Below are 20,732 nucleotides of genomic sequence, written 5' to 3'. Positions count from 1 at the left end.
CGTGAATCGCTCGAGCGGCAGGAACGTGGAGTCTTTGTGGCGCTCGAGCGGAAGCTCGCTCAATAAATTGAAATGCGCAACGAGGTTTAAGTGGCGCTGGACAGGTAGGAACTGTCAGAAAATAAAAATTTTCATACGACCTTGTGTGTAGAATGAGCGCTTCTTCAAGGAAAAGTTCAAGCGCACTCGGGTCGTTGAGGAGGTCTCCCAGTGCTTTAGCGAATGCTGGAAATGTGAAGGAATAAATCCCATCCTCGTCGCCAAATGTTATGTCCTGTCTTCAATGAAAGGCGGAGAGAAGACTGGTGAAGAATGTAGGTTCTTTAATGTAGATCCTTCACAGCAAACACGAAGCACGTCAGCTAGTAACAGGAGTCAGGCAGTAACTGACAACAGATAGAACATCAAGCATAGAACCCTAAGAGGCATTCTAAACAATAGAGACAAGTAGAGAATAAAGATAGCCTAAAACTCCAAACCATAGATACCACATACTTGTACTGTACTGTTGAGAGTGGAATTATTCTGATTCCCAAGATGACATGAACATCGACACCTGCAATGTTAAATGCGCTGTAAGCAAGACTGCCAGTCAGAATTTGCCCAACAAAAACTAAGGAGCCAAAAAGGAAATAATCCCACAAGGATCTGCACTGAATCAAATGACAACACAGCTATGATGTGCACCAGGGGAGATTGCTTACTCTCATTGCCAAGCACTTTCGGATCTGCTCTCTAGCCTCTCAGTATTTGAGTGTCCTTGTGCTCAGTGCAGAAAACTTAGCCATAAGTTAACCTGACTAGATTGTGTGTGTAATACCCAATGGCAAAGCATTCTCAATTGTCATAAATTGAGCTACAAACACAATGGGTATGGCCAGAGAAAAAAGGCTGTTGACCCTATGGTGATTTAGGTCACTTTGTACTCTCTTCAAAGTGCTGCCTCAAAGCCTAGAGCTGAAATTGGTCAAGCTTTAATTCATGGCCAGATGAGAAGTAACAAGTCTTCCTGCCAAGTTCTACCTGCAAAGATGTCTCTACTACTCTGGAGAATACAAGCACTGCTACACCTAGGCTGCACTGGCCTGGTATGGAGAATGCAGGAAACTAAAGGCAACTATGATAACAAAGGGTCCCAAACAACGCAATGTGGTAGGGAGTCCTGCGGGAAAGGACAGCAGTTAAGTAGGGATGCATATAAGTGCAGCATGGAACTACCGCACCGGTGAACTCTACAGGTCCCAAGGGACTTTCTCAGCCCTTGTTCTTCTGGACCTCTACTCAAAAGGGGACTTTTCCCACAAATACATAAAACCGAAAAAGGTACCAAAGCCGCAGGGCTGAATTAGCAAAATCAGTTTTAATTAACAATTGTCAGGACTTGTTCACGTGACTGATCGCTGAGAGAGAAGCGTGTATTGCCTCTCTATTTCTTTTTTTTTTTTTTTTTTTAAAACCTTTATTTGAGCAAGCAAAAAGGTACAAGGATGGGCCTACAACCACACGGGCCAGCCGCTAAAAAGGAGTAGACACATATCATATATGCCCGCAGAGGTAACCGTCAATCAACAATGCAATACTCCACATTATATACAGGACAAAAACAGGTTTTATATATATGAAAGAACAAACATACAGAAAGGCGAGAGTGTATCACTGAAGGTCAGCCCAAGGGACGCAAGGGGGGGACAGCAGCGGAAGTGCAGTAGCAATATCCTAAGCACTAAGGAGTGCGGAGTGGGGGGGGGGGGGGGGAGGGGGGCAGAGATCAGGAAGAAGAAGGGGGGAGAGCCGGAGACACCAGCTCAGTCCCTATATGAAGATTCCGGGAACGCTAGCCTAAGGAGATAGGGTAATCTCGATAGTGTCCACAAGGGGAGGAGTACAAATGTCGCCACGGTATTCGTTCCATTGACCCCACACCTTCACCCATGCCCTGGGTCTGCCCCTGGCCACATAGACAGTTTTCTCACGGAACATGGACCAATCCATGTTATCCTCCCATTGCGAGAGGGCAGGGGGCCTGGAGGCCCCCCAGAGTTGCGCAATATCTCGCTTCGCAATCATATAGCCCAGGGTGGCCCATCTAGTCTGTGCCACCGAATAGTCCGTGGGCTCCCAAACATTCAAAAGACAGCGACGAGGTTCCGGACGCAAGGATATCCCTGTCACCACAGTCATCAGATCAAGCACAGCCACCCAATAAGCAGCCACCATCGGGCACTCCCAAAGAATATGCAGGAAAGTAGCACGCAAACCACATCCACGCTTACACAGTCCATCGGAGGAAAAGCCCATCACCATCAGTCGCGGTCCCGTCACGTACACCCGATGAAGGATCTTCAATTGGACCAGACGGAGTCGAGCCGGTATAGCCACCTCCTTCGGAGAGGAGAGGGCCGATTGCCAATCCTCATCATCAAGTTCCAACCCATCTCCCATCCACTGTTCCCGAAGTCGGGCCAATAAGTCAGTCCGATTGTTAATCAACTTTTTATAGATCAGGGAGATAGTGCTATCAGGAAGATGTTCGTCAAGGATACGGTCTTCAAGTGGGGAAGAGTCAGGCGGAATCTCACCAGGAGCAAACACCGAAACCAAAGCGTGCCTGATCTGTAAATAACGAAAGAATTCCCGACTACTCAGGCCGTAGTCAGCCTGGAGGGCCTGAAACGGCCGCACAGAACTCTTAGAATATACATCCCCCACTTTAGAGATCCCAATCAAGTCCCAACGGTCAAAACCCTTGGAAGACCAAAGACCGCCCAGACGTTCTGAAGCATAAAGCGGCGTCGCCAACGTCAAGCGATCCTCCCAGCCCAGGCTCACATTCGCAGCACGCCACACCGTCAAAGCAGTCAAAGTAGGTCCCACAAGATGGCGCCCAGCGGAGCGAGAATAGAGCACTCTATTAAAGTCACCTCCCGGAAGCTGAAGTTTATCCATCTCAAACGCCGGATTACGACCCGGAGAGAACATAGCGTGATTAATAGCGGACAGATGGGAAGCCCAGTAGTATCTCTTAATATCGGGGAGCGCCATGCCCCCATCGTACCATGGGATGGAAAGTTTCGCGAGAGCAATGCGCGGTCGCCCATCCCAAATAAGTTGCCTCTGAAGGCTCTCAATCTCCCGAAAATAGGTCTTGGGGATAGGATCATAATAATTCTGGAGAGCGTAGAGAAACCGCGGTAGTGACATCATCTTAAACAGGGCCGCCCGACCCAGTGGAGACAGGGGAAGTTTGCGCCAGCGGGCAACGTCCAAACGGAGCCTAAGCAACGGGGGAAGGAGATTACGATCAAAACGAAGGGACGGATCCAAGGTAACAAAAACCCCCAAGTATTTGAAACCATCCCGGACCACCTGAAGAGGAAGTCTACTCGGCAACGGAGGCAAGATACCAGATAAAACGTATACACAGGATTTAGACCAGTTGATGACGAGGCCTGAGTTAGCGCCAAAGGACGCAAGAACGTCAAATAAAACAGATAAAGACTTGCGAGGAGAAGTAAGATACAAGAGGATGTCGTCCGCATAAAGCGAGACGCGGTCTTCGAAATCCGGGGCCCAACGAATACCTTTAAGGGACGGTTCCCAACGGAGCCAGGCCGCCAACGGTTCAAGAGCGAGCGCGAACAACAGAGGGGACAAGGGGCAACCCTGACGGGTACCCCTGCCCAAGGAGAAGGGGGCCGACACTCTACCGTTCACTACAACTTGCGCCAGAGGTTCCGCGTACAACAGCCTAACCCAGCTAATAAACTCGCACCCGAATCCAAATTTCTCAAGTGTCGCCCATAAATAGGGCCACTCCACAGTATCAAAGGCCATGGAGGCATCCAGGGACGCCAAAATGGCCGGTTCAGTCAAAAGCCCCGCCCTCGCCAGCGCGCCGTGGAGGCGACGTAAATTCAGAGCAGTGTTGCGATGCGGGATAAAGCCAGATTGATCCGGATGGACCAACTCCCCAAGAACCGAAAGGAGACGGGTCGCCAAAAGTTTAGCCAACACCTTAGGTTCAACATTTAATAGGGATATGGGCCTATACGAGGAACAGAGGTCACGCGGTTTACCCTCTTTGGGAATGACGACGATTGTCGCCAGACGCTGATCATAAGGAAGTATGTTCCGCTCACGAGATTCTAGAAACATGGCGCGGAGATACGGCGCCACCTTATCGGGGCGTAATTTGTACAACTCAATAGGCAAACCGTTCGGGCCCAGTGCTTTGCCCGAACGGAGCGATCGAACTGCATTGGCTATCTCATCATTCGTAAAAGGGGAGTCCAAAGCTATACGGTCCAAGTCGGTGACACAGGGCAAAGTGATATCACGCAGAAGAAGGCGGGAGTCGGCAACATCCCTCACAGACACGGGAGCATATACCACACGGAAATATTCCGCAAAACGATCAACAATGGCGGTCGGATCAATCACATTCTCACCACTCGCAGACTGAATCACGGGCACCACACGATTAACTCTTTCTTTCTTGTCCAACCACGCTAGGAGTTTGCCCGCCTTGTCACCCACATCGTACAATCTGCCCTGCTGCTCACGAAACATCACCTTTGCAGCGTCAGTGACCAGAGATTTATATGCAAACTGTTTTAGACCCAGGGCATGGAGTTTCTCAGGCGTGACACCAGATTCCAACTCGTCCTCCAAAGCAGAGATCTCCCCCTCAAGGTCCACCACCTCCTTCCTCCCTGCCCTCTTAGCTTCAACAATCAAGGAAAGGGCCTGTCCACGAATCACAGTTTTAAAGGCTTCCCACAGGGACACAGCCGAAGAGACCGACCCCTCGTTTTCCAGGAAATATGCATCCATGGACTTGAGCAAGAGGGTACGAGTCTCAGGGGAGGAAAGATACCAAGGGTTAATGGGAGCCACTCGGCCCGCCGCCTCTACCCCAACCTCGAAACGAAGCCAGAGGGGCGAGTGATCAGAAATACCCCTCGGCAAATGTAAAATCTCGCGAACCGCCGATGATTGGGCTGCGGGCATCAGGAAATAATCCAGCCGAGACAGACTGCCATGGGCCCCAGAATGGAAGGTGTATTGGAGCTGAGTAGGATGCAACAGTCGCCAGCAGTCCACAAGGCCAAAGGTATCTAAAAACCCACCCAACCACTGCTGAGCCTGCGGGGTATCTCTAGGGGGATGGCGATCGTGAAGGCCGGAAAGCACCGAATTAAAATCACCGGCCAGAAAGAGAGTGCTATCAGGGAGATCTAACAAAACACGGCCCAAGTCAGTAAAAGTAGAGGCCTGCAAACCCGGGGGAACATAAACATTGAAGAGAGATAGGGTGCGGCCTTCATACCTACCCACCAGGACAGTATATCTCCCACGGTCATCATGAATCACCTCATCGATCGCCAGGGGGAGGGAGGTTCGAACAAGAATACCCACACCCCTAGATCCGGAGGTAAACCCCGAGTGCGCCACAAGGCGGTAGCCCCATCTATTCATTGCATAACAAACATTACCAATCAAATGGGTTTCTTGCATGAAAACAATGTCCGGTGACAAACATCGTATACATTTTAAGACCACACTGCGCTTAATACGATCTCCCAGGCCATTAACGTTCCAGGAAAGAAATTTCAACCCTCTACCCCCCATCCCAACCGCCCGAGCCAAGACCCCTCGTCCATGAGCTAGACATCAGAAACAGCAGCAAACACAGGAGCAACTCGCCTTGAAAACAACACACAGAAAAGAAAAAACTTCCCAACCCCCCTCCCCCAAACTGAAGAGAAACACCCCCCACCCTGCACCCCTGCAAAAAGCTAAAGAGCCACCCCAACCTGCAGTGTGCCTGTCGCCCAAGAACCCCTATTCTACACAAAGACCCCGGAGGAGGAAAGGTCTCCGTTCCATCCACCCCCCGACCTCAGCAAGAACAAAAATAACAAACGAAAGACAGAATGATCACAATGTAGAGGGACGCCGGCCAACACTCCTGAGAATGTATTCAAAATAAGACATAAGAGCCGAACAGTTAGATCTCCACACCACCTTCGGCACCACCAGGGTGAGCGGCGGAGTCCGTCTCAGGAGGACGGTCAGGCAATGAGTCCAGCCAGTCATTAACAGCATCTGGCCGATCAAAGAAAAGGGTACGCTCATTGTATTCGACCCGGAGTCTGGTGGGAAAGAGCATGGCGTAACGTAGGCCCCGATCCCGGAGACGTTTCTTGGCACCACGAAACTCCATACGTTGTCTCTGAACCTGTTGGGAAAAGTCCGGGTAAAAGTTCACCGTAGCATTCTCAAAGGCCACCGGGCCCTTCACCCGCGAGGCCTGCAGGATAGCGTCCCGGTCTCTATAATGAAAAAGCTTCGCTACAATGGGTCTCGGCGGGGCTCCCGGCTTGACTTTGCCCCCTGGAACACGATGTGCGCGTTCCACCGTGAAAAATTTTGTGAGACCAGAAGGGGCCAGATGGTTCAAGACCAGATCCTCAACCAGGAGATCCACCGAGTGGGGTTCAGGGTTTTCCGGTACACCAACCAGGCGAACATTGCAGCGACGCGCCCTATTTTCAAAGTCCTCCAGGCGAGGGGTCATGAAGTCGTTCCCCCGACGGAGATTTCCAATCTCTGTTTGGAGCTCCGAGACGTCATTCGTAAGGCTAGAGGATTTAATATCCAGTGATTGTACCCTCTCATTCGTCTTGCCGAGATCAGCACGAATCAGATTCACCTCAATAGCCACGGTGTCAAGTTTGTGGGCCAAGGCCTCGTACTGTAGGCCGATGGATTCCCTCACACCCGAGATGGCGCCCATGATATCCTGTAGGGAGGGCTCCGCCGACTCTTCCAAAATTCGTTCGGACGCTATACTAGAACCAGGCAGGGCAGCTCCGGGGGACCCCTTAGTATGGGTATAACGGTCCATGACATTTGATTGAACTGGAGCTCCGCGCAGAGGTGTTTTCGTCTTGCGCGTCTCTCTGTCCCCTCTGCCCGCCATTTTGAAGATGCGTCACAGGACAAGCCACCAGGTTCGACGGGCCCGACACCCAAAGTACAGGATCAAAAGTACATAAAAAGGGGGCACAACTCGGGTAGAGGTCGCCAAGCCAGCAAATAGGTCACATGAAAGCCCAACAGCCGATCTGCCTCCAAGTCTCAGTCGCAACACGACATCCACATCCGTGGCCCAAGTCGGAACGGAATCGAAACCGAAACTTAGGAAGGGGGGACCCACAAGGCCAGATCTCCTGCCGTTGTTGTTCAATTGCAGGACGGCTACAGTACCGCACCCCGTCCCGGGCGCACCTCAAGGGCGGAGCCCAAAAGTTCAGAGCACCATATCTCAGGAATACGAGATCCAAATCGATTTCTGAAAAGTGCCAGGGTAATCAGCCAAACGTCCCCTACACGAATTCTTGCAAGAAATCAGGATTCAGCCAGGATAAAATGCCGGGAGCGGCGAGGGTCCGGAGAGCGCTGTGCTCAAGCGGCCATCTCGGATGCCCGCCAAGCTCCTCCTCCGCCTCTCTATTTCTTGGTCAGTACAAAATGACTACTTAAGTGTAAACTGGTCAACCTGCATTTGCCTTAAACACTGGATGTAATTATTTTAATATTCACAAAGGGGTAACAGTTCCTAAAGAAGTGGCGAGCCTGCCTAGTTTGGTCGCTGTGAGCACCTGACTCACAGGGTAGGTAGAAAATAGAACAGGGTGGAGGTAAGGGGAATTCCTCCTTTTTGGAGAAGTGCCCTCACACACCCATGCGGGTGTCATGTTTCATCATTGGGCGTTGCTCCTTGTGGGGGTGGCGCTGCAGTCTCCCACGGGCCCTGCAAGAGGGCTCTTTGAGTTCTTTTCAGGAGTAACGCCACAGTTGTGAATGCGGGTGTGTGGGAGGAAAAGTGAGTGATTAAAATTACCACACTGGTACCCTAGAGAACCTTTATTCAGGAGTCCAAGTGGGAAAGACAAAAATAGTGATAACGAAGGTCTCTTTGTGATTATTGCATTACTCTTGGGAGCCAGGTAACTGGACCTGTTTTTTCTCAAAGCTCTCCGTCCCTCCCTCTACTGTGTTTTGTGTAATTATTTTAAAACATATTTTAGATTATTTAAAAAAAAATGTAATGTTCTTAAAGACATAAACCCCCAAATTGCACTGGCTGTAAAGCAGCCACGCCTGTTGATGGTGAAGTTAGACAAAGTGTGGTCAAAACACATGCACTATTAACTTATTTTTGACAGGTTTACGCAAACACTCATTTTGAACTGCAACTCCCCCTACCCAAATATATTTCAGTGATACTAACACGGAAGAGTCAACTCACATGGAGAAACAATAGAATATGCAGAAGCAATGTTATGTTTCCATCAGAAACTCAAAGTTCACTACGTGTTGTAAAAGGCACACAAAATCGTAGTTTTCTTAGAACTGCTGAATATATTTTAATGTATATTTTAAATGTATTTTTTTCAGTAGCTTATTAGCCTAAATAAACTTCAACGTATATATATATTTTTTAAAAGCGGTTGCAATGGGCATCCTACAACTGCAATACTCACGAAGGGTGTTGATGAAGGCTGTATACAGTTCCCTGGTCAGGAGAGGATCAGGCATGTCTCTTAAAAACTCCTTTAACAAAGCAGCAACATCATGAACACTGTGCTCTTCATCAAGCACCACGTCTACACCATGGTCAAACTCCTCACGCAGCTGTAAAACACAAAGGACACACCACATTGAAATTCACTTTACTGGGTGCACATTTATAAACAATGGCAACATACTACCACACATCTATCATTTGAAAATGATAAATTCCGAAAAGTGGAATCCTAATTACTTCAAAGGTCAAGGTAAGAAAAACACAAGAGAGGTCATTAACAGTGAGGTTGTTTTTCACCTAAAAACAGAATGAGACAAACGTCTTTTGAAGGTCCCACTCAGAGGTGTGGAATTTTATAAAATATCTACTTGTCAAGGTAACCAATCTGTCTTGTATTTGAAAAATTCACTTGTCCCTTTTCAGTGATGTGGAAGGTAATAAATAATCTACTTGTTGTATGTACAAAATACAATGAATAGCGACATGTCTAGCAAAAAAGCCCCCTTGTCCCACCTAGTCCTTACTTTACTTAGATGGGCTGACACAGAAACATAATAGATTTTGTTTAAATAAAACTGACCAACTACAGCAATGCTTTGCAAAACTGCTTTAAGCAAAACTTGATTTTATTACTGAGAAAAGTGAAATCCTTCATAGTCACCCAAAAAGTACTGAAATGAGACAGTAAATGCTCTTTAATAACGGACGGTACTGCCTTCTGGATATCCTTCTCCACAAAGAAGGTGGCATTCTATGTGCATGTCCATCCATTTTGCAGTCCAAACTGTAAAGATCAGAAATTCTGTGCAGTTGGAGAGGTGCTGTCTGTCATCAGATAATGCAGTATTGTCAACTAGTGGAGGATACATGCGGATATCAAGATGTTGCACACTATTCGAGGCTCAGCTATCATCTGGTCAGAGACACCGCTTCAAATCACAGCAGGAGTGCTACCCAAATAATTCAAAGTACTATGCCAGCCTTAGTTTCCAATGGTCATCATTTAGTGCTGGAGTTTCATGTTTGTCCCTGTTAAAAATCACTGCCAGGCAAAATTCCCATGTACTGTAATTAATATATTGCCCAAACTAATGCAAAGTGGCTCCTAGCTGTATGATACAGTAGCACACGTTATGCGTACATAAAGAGAATTTATTTGGGGATGGTGACTAATAGGCATGGTATTGTGTCTTTAAACGGGGCAAACATTCATTAGCAGTACATGACTAATCAACCACTGAAGTGTGCTTACTGGATGGAGCACATCTTGATTTAGCACGGGAAACAACGATTCCATACATTTATTTTCTTCAACCGAGTCACTGGTTAGCTAAAAGAATCAGTCATCAGGTTTATCTATTATCCTGTCATCATGGCAGGCAAAACACACACACGCTCTGAAGAGACACTTTTGACACACACATATGCAGACTGTGTAGTTTCACACATTCCCTGCAGAGGTACACCTCACACATTTTGAGTAGTATTGGGATGGAAATGTTTTATGCATGGTGATGGACGTACACCCCTGCCCTGACTGCCCCAAGTAATATGATGTCTGGATCCCTAATGCCGATTTTTGTTGTCATGGGCTAACACATGCACCATGACATAGTCCTATCTTACAGATTGCGGTCCTTTTGCACCAGAAGGGGCTCCCAAGGCGCTACCCAGTGGTGAAAGGCTACTGCCTTTGGGAGGAGATAAGCTGCACGAGCGCCGAAGTGGCAGCAAACTGTGTAGTGATCAGTATGGGTTAACAGATCCTTTTTACCTGTGTGATTGGAGTGAGGCCGACAAACTCACTCATTAAAAGTTCTGGTGCTACATGCTTAACTCACCCTTGGTCTACATCAGTTTTGTGTGTTGTGCTGCACAGTGCGTGTGCAGTATACATGTGCTGGATGTATGTGTACCTGTGAATGGATAATACGGGTATGATGCAATACTGGGCAGTGCATGTATAGTGTATAAATATGCTGGAAATATGTATGCCTGTGGATGGTAAATATATGTAGGATGTAGTGCTGTGCAGCGCAGCGCATGCATGCTATATGCATGTCCTTGGTGTATTTGTGCCTGTGAAGGGCTCTATATATAGATTCTGGATTCCATTTTGGGAGACCTAGAGTGGACTGGAGAAACATGAGAGGAGGTAAAGGCTCCCCCTGACAGATATGTATACTGCTGCATTCCTGATAGCTGGGTGGGACACTACAGGAAGTGAGAGCAAGGCTCTCTGATACACTTCAAAAAGGTGCTCTTTGATTCAGAGAAAGGTCACTAGGAAGGTGCCTTTGCACATCTCAGTAAGGAGATGGGGCTGCTAAAAGAACCATATGGAGTAGGGCAGGGACCCAGAGGTGAACGTTTGATGCACATCACTGTGGCTGATATCCAGGTGTGGACCTCCTGTCACTCCAATGGCTTCTGTTGGAGTCACTCCTGCTCTGACAGATTACTTTCTGGAGGAAGACAGAACACAGGAGAGAACACTTCAAAAGGAAGCAGACTCCCAACAGACTTCAAAGACTCAGACTCTAAATCACATTTGGTTTCTGGAAAAGAGCTAGAAGAAGGGGAGCTTGAGACCTCAAAAATTGTCAGCTGTCAAGAAGTCAGCTGGGAGGAGAAGCTCTGCAAGACTTCTGCCTGTGACTAGGACTGAGAGCCAAGGCTTGCTAGTCTCCCAGCTGGGAGAAGGGACATCACCAGGGAATCCAAGCCCCCTGCCCTGGAGACTGGAGCAACATTGCCTGCCTGCCAAGATCAGTGTGCCCTGTGAAGAAGAGGAGAGCGTGTTGCAGGGAGCAAAGCCCAGTGGGAGGAATCCTGGCAAGTGGATCCCAGAAGCAAGGTGTGAGGAGACCGCTGCTGTACTAAATGGGTCATTGCCAGTGTGCAGTGTTAAGTTAGCGACTCCATATGCCATGTGAGGCTGCTGTGAAGACTGCCATCATGTCAATCTAGCCAGAATCTGTGTGCAGATGAGATCGGAAATCCTATATGCCAGAGGGGGCCACAGAGAACAAGCAAGAAGTGTGGTCTTGTCAAAACCATCAATGGAAGAATGAGGCTGCAGTGGTGACCCATATGGGGCCTGAGCCATGACTGAGGTCCAGTACCAAGATCGCTGCAGCCCCATCCCCTCACCCCTCTTTCTGTAGGAGGACCCTAATAACATACCCAGCATCGACACAGCCTATTCCCCCCCTCCACTTCCCCTGGTCCGCTCCATTACCCAACCGCGTCCGAGAACCTCCAGGACAGCCAACGGTAGCCTACCTGGGCTGCAAATGAGAGGCTTACCAGACAGCTGTTTCAGTGCTCATGAATGGGGCTAGCTCAGAGACTCTGGTTACTCTGACCTTGCTGGTGTGGGTAAGACTGATTTCAGGGCGAACAGCCTGGGGGAACTTGCTTGCCAGATAGCGCTGCAGCACTGGATCACTGATGACTTTAATTAAGACTTATAGTGGGATTCCTGAGTCTCGGCCTACTAGTGGAGCTCAACTTGGATGCCGCCTATAGTCAGGGCCTTTGAATTATGTGCTTGTGCAGCTGCAACGTTTTTTGCACGATTATATATATTGCCATATATGCCACATTATCAGTCATCTGCTGATTTTAAAATAAAAAAATTGTTTCTAGCTCAAGTGGCTGTTACTAAAATCCATTGACACATGATGCAGAGCAGGGGAAGACCCTTTGCAAAGGTTGACTGGTCACCTTTCTGCGGATTCTTGCTAAATTTGAGTGTTACACTACTACTAATGAGGTGCACCTATTCCCAGTAAGTGTTAACAAGTGTAACAATGTGAGTATAAGGAAGTAATACGATCACAAAACATTTTGCAATATGCAGCATAATTTGCCTTTTTGTGTCGTATACTTTAGTCAACCCTACCCATGATTTGCCCCTTTCCTACTGCATAATGTCAGTTGCCCTACCTACAGTGAATAAGAAATAACCACCACTGCTTGCTTGAGAGGAGTGGGACTTGGGGATCCACGTATAAAACACCAGAATCTTAACCTCAGGGTACTTTGCATATTGTTTGTGAATGTCATATTTGACTTTGCGATCGTATATAAAGACTTATTTTTTCATAAAAGTATTTGACTAGACTTTATTGCTGCTGCTGCATGTATTTTATGTTGTGAACCTGTATTCGCCACCCTGTGTTTACTCACCCCCTCAATCCATTGAGAAACATTGGACTGCTTGACCTGTGCTATCACAGAGAGTCTAGTGCTGAAGGCATACTTCGCACAGCTGCTCAAGACCCATAGTAGGTCAGGACCCAGGAAGTCAGGAGTGAAAGGCCTCAACCGCCATGGATGGGCCCAGTAGCCCCTGCCTGCACCATAACTCTCAACAGTGTTCTCACAGGCAGCAAACAAATACTCCTAACTGGCCTAACCTTCCAAGGAGCCAAGCTCCAAAATAGTACAGGTTGCTGCATTCATTTGGGGGATGATGAAGCAGTTTTACAAAGTGCTATTATGACGGTGGACTCCCCTGCCCAAATGTGGATGTTGATATGGTAAAGAGGGGAAGGGTCACACACAGGTGATTGGCCATCAACAAAAATCTGGGAAATGCCAGATGGGCCACACTGCACTAAAGATTTCGGGGTCAGTCACCTGCTAAATGATGGTTGGGCCCTTGTGGCTAGAAAGTTGCTGTAATTTTAATGCACATACCTCCTTACAAGCATCTCAAAATATAAAACTATTTCTAAAGCTGCACTGAGCAGTAAACTTCAACTCCTCCTTCCCACATACCATATAGATAGGCTGTCCGGAAATCGGTTTAAACCGACTGTATCCGACAGTACCCTACTGGATGAAAATCAGCTGACCCGGTTAACCGAGTGTCACTGATTTTCATAGTTTTTGCGCCTTTTGGCCACTTGATGGAGCCAAAGAATTACAAACGTTGGCCTGCATGTGGTGGCCTGGCACGGAGGTGTCAGGGAAAAACACTGCTTCTCATGGCGAGCTGAGGTGTGAATGGCCCAAGGGCCAGAGCAACACCAGACCCCCTGCCTGGCTCACGTAGGGGGAGAGGAGCTGTTGTGGTCTGCGTCTGTCTAACCGCGGCCGCAACCGAGTACTTTAAAAAGACCATTTACTTAACGAGGTGGAAGACCGGCCTTATTTTTTCCGGCAACATCTCAATGCAGGACTCTCTGAGGAGGCACGCGGCAATCGGTAATTCCTGCGATGGCTCGAGCTCGAGTTACAGCAACTCAGAGAAGTAAGTGAGAGAGCAGTGCTGCAATGCAGCCACCGATGTGTGCATACGTGATTAATTAATTCCTTCCTTTTAATTTATCTGCATCTTTCTGTGATGACATTTCCCAACCATTTAGTAATAGGCCCACATTTTTTAATCCATGTCTAATTTATAACGTTAATAGACTTATGGCTCACACTACTCGCTGATTCGATCGGAGCGCCTGCCGTCATTTGTGTGCTTGTGTTGCTGCCTATTGTAAATAGATGTGTGTGTTTGTTTTACATGTGGATGGCATCTGTACTCTCCTCTTGGCCTGGGGTGTCTATATATAGGGCGCACTCTGCCTATTTAACAAATGTATTGAGTTTGACTCATTTGTAGAAAGGGGGCTGTGGGCCAGCTGTTCGAGTGCCCTGGAGCTAAGACACTTTTTCTGGGGAGGGCAGGGAGGTGGCAGATTCTTCCAGAAATAGGCAGAGTGGAGCTGCAGGGGCTCTAAGAAGGGGTGAAAAACAACAAAGCCTCATTAAGAAGCAAATGATCTTTTAAAGACCTGCAAAGTACTCGGGTGCTGCTGTGAGTGTGCACGGGAAGCAGTCTCACCCGAGCTGCCACACACGCCTTGCAGACACAGAGCCAATCAGGCTGCACTCATGTCCCTGGGTTGACAGCTGCCCTGGAAGCCTCCCGGCCGTTTGCCTTCTACTAAAAAAGTATAATAACTGGAGAAGTAGAGACTCAGGGTTGAGTCTGAGGGTGTGTGTCTGCTGAGGCGTGCCAACTGAGGCCTTCACGATGCTCACCAGTTATCCTTCTACTGCCTCCTGCAACCCCCACAGGGCTATGAACGTTCTTTTTTGATTTAAATGTATGCAGCATGCTTTTCACAAGAATCGGCATTCTGATGTCTGGTGACCTTGGATTCATCTCTCAGAAGCTGGGAAAGAGCTCAGTGTGAGGGCAGTTTCCACAGCTCAAAGGAGAAGAGTTTGAAACTCTGAATGCCTACTGATTCTTTAAATGTAGAGCTCACCACTCCCTAGCAACCTCAATGTGCATAAGCATTTAGTTTATCCTAGCATGGGTGTACTAGTTTAGCATGCAAGGTGGAACCTGTGGGGCACACAAAGACGGGGACCCTCAACAAAGATGGAACATGTGTTGACTCACATTTGGGGTACCACTGACACTACTTATCACTGTACTCAGAAGGTGCAGGGAGCTTGCCAGCTTCCAGGGAACAGTACAGTAATTCACAGCAGAGCATATCAGTGTTCCATTCCTTAACTGAGATCTTACCTCTAATTCAACTGCTCTTGCCCCTTCTGGACCTATGTTGGACAACCATGCTAGCTGTGCTGTTCAAAGATCCCTGTTCTTTATAATAGCAATATTTTACTAATGTTCATTCCGGACTATCACAAATTAGTTGTTAATAATCAAAATAACTGTGGCCCCTGGCCTTTGAACTGCATTTTCAGGTCTGATATTATAAACCTATTTCCTTTCATCTGAGTGATATTAGTCAATAGCGCTCCCTTGGCATGGGGTGGAGCCGTGCTTAAGCAGAAAGTGCCACAATCCCATCTGTGGCATCCTCCTGTTGTGAAGAGGGACACAGATCAGAGTGCAGGAACAAAGATATTTCTAGGCGTATGGCACCACAGACAGATGCCTAGTTTTCTTATATCACAACAGTACAACACAGTTTAGGCAAATATTGACTTGGGGCCGTATTACACAAGGTGGGTGCAGCGGGCGTTTGCACCTGCTTTGCGTGCCCCGGGGCACTTTGGTATTACAGAAGGGCCTGCAGATGCTTGTGTGGCCCCTTCTGTAATACCAATAGTGCTGGTGCACATAAAGCGCCAGAGCTGTCTTCGATTGCCGTTCCCTCATTTGCATGGGTGCGTGCCCCATGCAAATGAGGTAATACCTTTGCCTCTGCGCCCGTGCCGCACTACAGAGGCGGGCGCAGAGGCCAAGAAGCTGTCTTGGGGCACACTGTCAGGGAGCACACTGTCAGTGTGCCCCCTGATGGCAGCCCTCTGGAGGGGGTGAAGGGGTCCCTTGGGCCCCCCCAGACATCGCCTTAAAAGTGCAGGCAGGTTGCCGCCTGCACTTGGGAATATATGGAGCTGCTTCAAAGAAGCTGCTCCGTTTTTCACCAGAATGTGCTGCCCCAGGGTGTGAGTTCGCAGCTGCCCTGCCGGCAGTGTATTCATTTAAATATGGCGCATTTTCCTTGATTGCTCCGGGCGCACCTTTCAAAAGGTGTGCCCGGTGCAATCAAAGCAAATGCGCCATAGACATAATTCGGCCCCTGGAGGCCAACGCATTTTCAGCTGTCAATGTCTATGCAACTAATCACATGCCTTGGTAGAAAGGAAAGTCACAGATGGGGGGCTTGGGGGGGGGGGCAGCCGACCGCAGGGAGGTCCCCCCCCGGGCGATTTGGGAGGGGCTGTGGGGGGGGTTATAGGCAGGAACATCGGCCAGTTCAGGGTTTGGGCTTGTTCTAGTTGGTAGCCCAAAAGGAGCCCAAACATAAATGCTTTGGGCTCCTGCTCCCAGCCACCATTTTAGGTTTGGTGACCTGGTGGCTGGGAGCTTAGGCAGGAATTTTTTCAATTGATTGTATTTTGGTAATTGTTCTTTAGCTTAATTAGCGATTTAGACTGTTACGAGAATTTTGACTTGCCTTTAACATGGAAGAAGTTAGAGTGCTGGAAGCGATGCGGCTGTTGTCTGAGGCCGGCAGGATGGACCACGTGACTGGCGGGGGGCCGGCGCGCCCTACGCACCAGGCCTCGGCGGGCGTCGCTGCTGCGGTGGCAGCGTTTACCACACCAAAACGGCATCGGGCGTCACCGGTAATTGAGAAGGGTCGGTCCCGCACCAGGAAACCGGCCCTGTCATTTACGGGGCATAGAGGAGGCGGGGACGCTGCTGGTGAGTTGCGCAGGCTCGTTTGAGGTGAGGCTGAGGTTTCGTCGGCGCGCCCGTTGTCTGGCCCGGGAGTTGGTGAGGCAGCCCGTCCCCGTGAGCAGGAAGAAGGGGCGGGCGCCTTTCATTGAGTATTAACAGGCGAGGAGGTCGGCGGGGGAGCAGGAAGCGTTCTGCTTTGCTCTCGGCTGCCCCACGTGTGTCTTCCCAGGTAGCGGTGTATGCGCAAGGGAGCGCGCGGAGTATTTCAGTTGACTGGGGGGGGTGAAGTGAAGGGGGGGCGAGGGGATGGAGTGAGGGGGTGGAGTGAGGGGGAGGCAGGAGGGAAACAAAGCTTTACTCGCCTGCCATTGCACGTGAGGATACCGAGGCTGTTTATATAGAGGGCAATATAGATGGTCATGATACTAGACCGGGCAGTGTTGTTAGGGATGTTTTTGCCCACACATTGCTTATAGGGGAATGTGTACCTCTTGTTACTGTGGCAGTTGGCATTGACCTGGATGATGAGGGGAACTTGGGCAGCCCCCTTATTGTTTAATCCTCCAGCAATTGTAAAAGGGGATGCATGGTCAGTTGCTGGGAGCTCCAAAGGCGAGGGTGAAAGTGAGAGATGGGAGTGTGGGCAGGAACGATTTTCAAATTTTTGGTGTGGGGCGGTGGAGAGGTTGGCATCATTTAGAACCACACCTTCTGGGGCGTGGGCCGTGTCACCAAGGGTGAGTGATGGTGGTTTTGTTCCCAGTTCATTTTCACTGTTTCAGAAGGATTTGGAGCCGGCAGTTAGTGTTCAGGCATGGGAAGGTTTGGATACCTTTGCCTCTTGGTCAGAAGGATTGCGGGCCGTGGGTCAGTTGAACGGTCTTCTCGCCTTATGGGCACAGGGAGTTTGAAGGATATCAGGGGTGTATTAGGGAGGCATCAAGTAGAGAAGGGAGTTGCGAAAAAGACAGAGTCGGGCCCAGCTTCGGCGATGGTGGCGGCTATGTTAGATGGGAGTGAGGATGAGGAGGTAGTTGGTTATTCACTCGTAGTAGGTTAAGGGAGGGTTTCTTGCAGTCTGATCGGGTAGGAGGCGGTCGGCAGGTTCTGTGGTGCCCAGATGGCAGATGTCTGACGAAGACTTGGTTTTTAGGGATCCCAGTACACCAGTCCAAACTTTTTCTTTTCAGGCGGCGCGACGGCCCGGACTCGGTAGGGCGTTGTACGGCCCATTCTCGCCGAGGTGAAGTGAGGGTAGAGCCTAGCGCGGCACTTTCCGTACCACCGAGGGAGCCCGTCGCGGTCAGCACACGAAGGTGCAGCGCGACCTCGCTGGCCCCAACGACTGGCCGGACTAGGTGGTCTACCTTACCGACGGCTATGGAGCTACAGAGTCAGCGCATGGGGAGTACCGGCGGGTACAGTCGGCTCCCCCGCCAGGAGGACGTTCAGAGGCCATGAGGGCCAGTGCTGGTAATACGGGGTCTGGTAGGACCCGTGAGGTTGAATTGGATAATGATGGGCTTCAGGTGGTGGAGCCAATTTTGCTTGATTATGATGAAGACAGCCCCGAGGAAGGGGAATTGCAGGATATGGAGGGGGGAGGGCCCTCTCACATATCTCAGTGTTTTACAGGTTTCAGGAGTGGTACAGCAGCCAAGGATCAGACGAGAGAGCGGCCCCTTGGTGAGGGCTCCTCAGATACGGGAAAGAGTGGAATTATCAGCACGGCAGTCGGAGTCGGCTAGACCAGCCTATTTGGAGCCAATAAAAAAACTCATACACAGGCCAAACCGAAAATGGTGTCTGTGGGGACTGGGGAGGAGGGGGTCGGGGGGAAATTGGAGAGTAGATTGCTTAAAGGTAAATATGTCAAGGGCACAGGAGTGGGCACGGAGGATTGAAATGTGGCCTGGGACAATAAGGTGGAGAGCCATACTAATATGGATAAAGGAAAGGGGGTTAAAGAGCCACTTGATAGTAAAGAATGACAATTAAAAAGCTGCCTTACATTGGGGTAACTAAGCCGTTGGGTGCTCATTTAATGTTGGCAACCAAGGAGCGTATATAGAAAGGTGAGTATGTTGAGATATTGAAAATCCTTCACAGAGAGGTCAGGTCTAAAAAAGGTTCTACAGAAGAGGAGTATGAATTGGCTTAACGCCCTAAGGTGCCATTGACTATTGAAAATTGGACAGCAGTGTTCTTAATATACGAAAGCGTTTATTGTGGGAAATTCCCTAAGCGGAGCGTGTCTATCTTTAAATACATGGATGTGATTCAGAAAGCGCAGATTACTGGAGGAGGTTATGCATGGGCCTAATACGATGAGGAGTTTAGGGCTCGGATGGCATGGGACCCAGAAGCAAAGTGGGGGGAGTTAGATACAGATTTTTGGCTGCATACTATGGGAGCGGCTGCAGGCGGCAAGACCATTTTTACAGCTAGCGGTTTGCCGATAATTTACTGGCCCTTTCAGGGGAAGCCCACCCGGGGTGGGGTGGGAAGCGGAGCAACTACATAATCTGGAATTGGAGCGTGCTGGGATTTCAATAAAGGATTATGCACTAGGGAGTATTGTAAGTACAGACACAAATGCTCCAGCTTTGGTAGGCACCATCCCCTCGTTAAATGTTGGGGGGCCAAAACCGCAAGGTAGTCAGCGAGGGAATCAGTCAGAAGCAGGTACATATGGCGCCCCACAGCAGTTTCAAGGGGGTCGGGGAGGTACAGGGGCGCAGGGCTCTGGTCCAAAGGGCTCCGACGCCAGTTAGGCTGTCAAAGCTAGAACAGGCACTTCGGGGGTATGAGGATGTAGGAGTGAAACAGAAGCTTTTGGAAGGTTTTCAATATGGTTTTCTTTTAGGTTATCTGGGACCAAGGCAGAAAAGGGGGCTGATAACTTGAAGTCAGCATCTGAACATAGCGGGGTGGTGCGAGAAAAACTGAGCAAGGAAGTGCATGAAGGAAGGATGGCAGGCCCTTTTGATGACTGGCCGATCCAGAACTTGATAATATCACCTATTGGAGTGGTGCCCAAAAGAGAAAGGGCAATACAGGCTAATTCAGCACTTGTCGTGGCCTGAGGGGTCTTCGGTGAATGATTTCATTGATGAGGAGGCTGCCTCGGTTTCATATTTGTCAGGTAACGTGGCCATGTCACTGGGGGTGACCGCGGGCGCAACTGCAGAGATGGCAAAATGTGATATTAAGTCTGCGTTTCGGTTGCTTCCAGTCCATCCAGATGATTGGGATCTACTGTGTATCCATTTCGAGGGTAAATGGTACGTGGACGAAGCATTACCGATGGGTTGCTCCATGTCATGTGCTCTATTGGAAAGTTTCAGCACCTTTTTGCAGTGGTATTTCACGCACCAAACAGGTCATACCTTGGTAACACACAATTTGGATAACTTTTTCTTTGTTGGTTCCCCGGGCTCCGCGGAGTGCCAGACAGCTCTGGACACTTTTCATGAGCTCATGGAGGATATGGGTGTGCCCTTGGCTCCTGAAACAACAATGGGACCTGTTACAGCTTTTATCCTTTTTGGGTACTGAAAGTGATTGGCGTAGCAATGCGGGTTCGCTTGCCGGATGACAAAAAAGTTGAAAATGCTACAATTGCTGGGCAGTCTGCTGTCAAAACAGAAGGTGAAGGTGAAGGAGATTCATGTGTTGTGGGGACATCTTATCTTCGCTTGCAGGGTGGTCAGAGCGGGGAGATCTTTTTGTAGGAGATTAGGCAGAGCTTTGGCTGGTCAGCATTTGCCTCACCACCGTGTCTGCTTGTCAGCAGGAGTGTAAGAGGATTGACGTCTGTGGTCCTTTTTTCTTATTTCAGTAATGGTGTGCCCTTGGTCAGGGAGGACGATTTGCAGTGGGTTGTGCACATTTTTTCAGATGCAGCGGGCAGTGATGATTTTGGCCTTTATTGGCGAGGCAGGTGGTGTGCAGAAGAGTGGG

General features: G+C 49.2%; 1 protein-coding gene across 1 annotated transcript in view; it reads right to left on the bottom strand.

The window, feature by feature from the left end:
- The window catches only part of ARHGAP6 (Rho GTPase activating protein 6), a 790,107-nt gene that overhangs the window by 197,798 nt on the left and 571,577 nt on the right, over positions 1 to 20,732 (bottom strand). The window contains exon 7 of the mRNA XM_078657678.1: positions 8,553 to 8,703. Within this exon, the coding sequence (XP_078513804.1) occupies positions 8,553 to 8,703 (151 nt within the window). The remainder of the gene's footprint in view (positions 1 to 8,552; positions 8,704 to 20,732) is intronic.

This window comes from Lissotriton helveticus, chromosome 8 (assembly GCF_964261635.1).
Source record: "Lissotriton helveticus chromosome 8, aLisHel1.1, whole genome shotgun sequence".
Lineage (NCBI taxonomy): Eukaryota > Metazoa > Chordata > Amphibia > Caudata > Salamandridae > Lissotriton > Lissotriton helveticus.
Note: the sequence above shows the minus strand (reverse complement) of the source record. Positions and strands in the feature narration are given on the sequence as shown.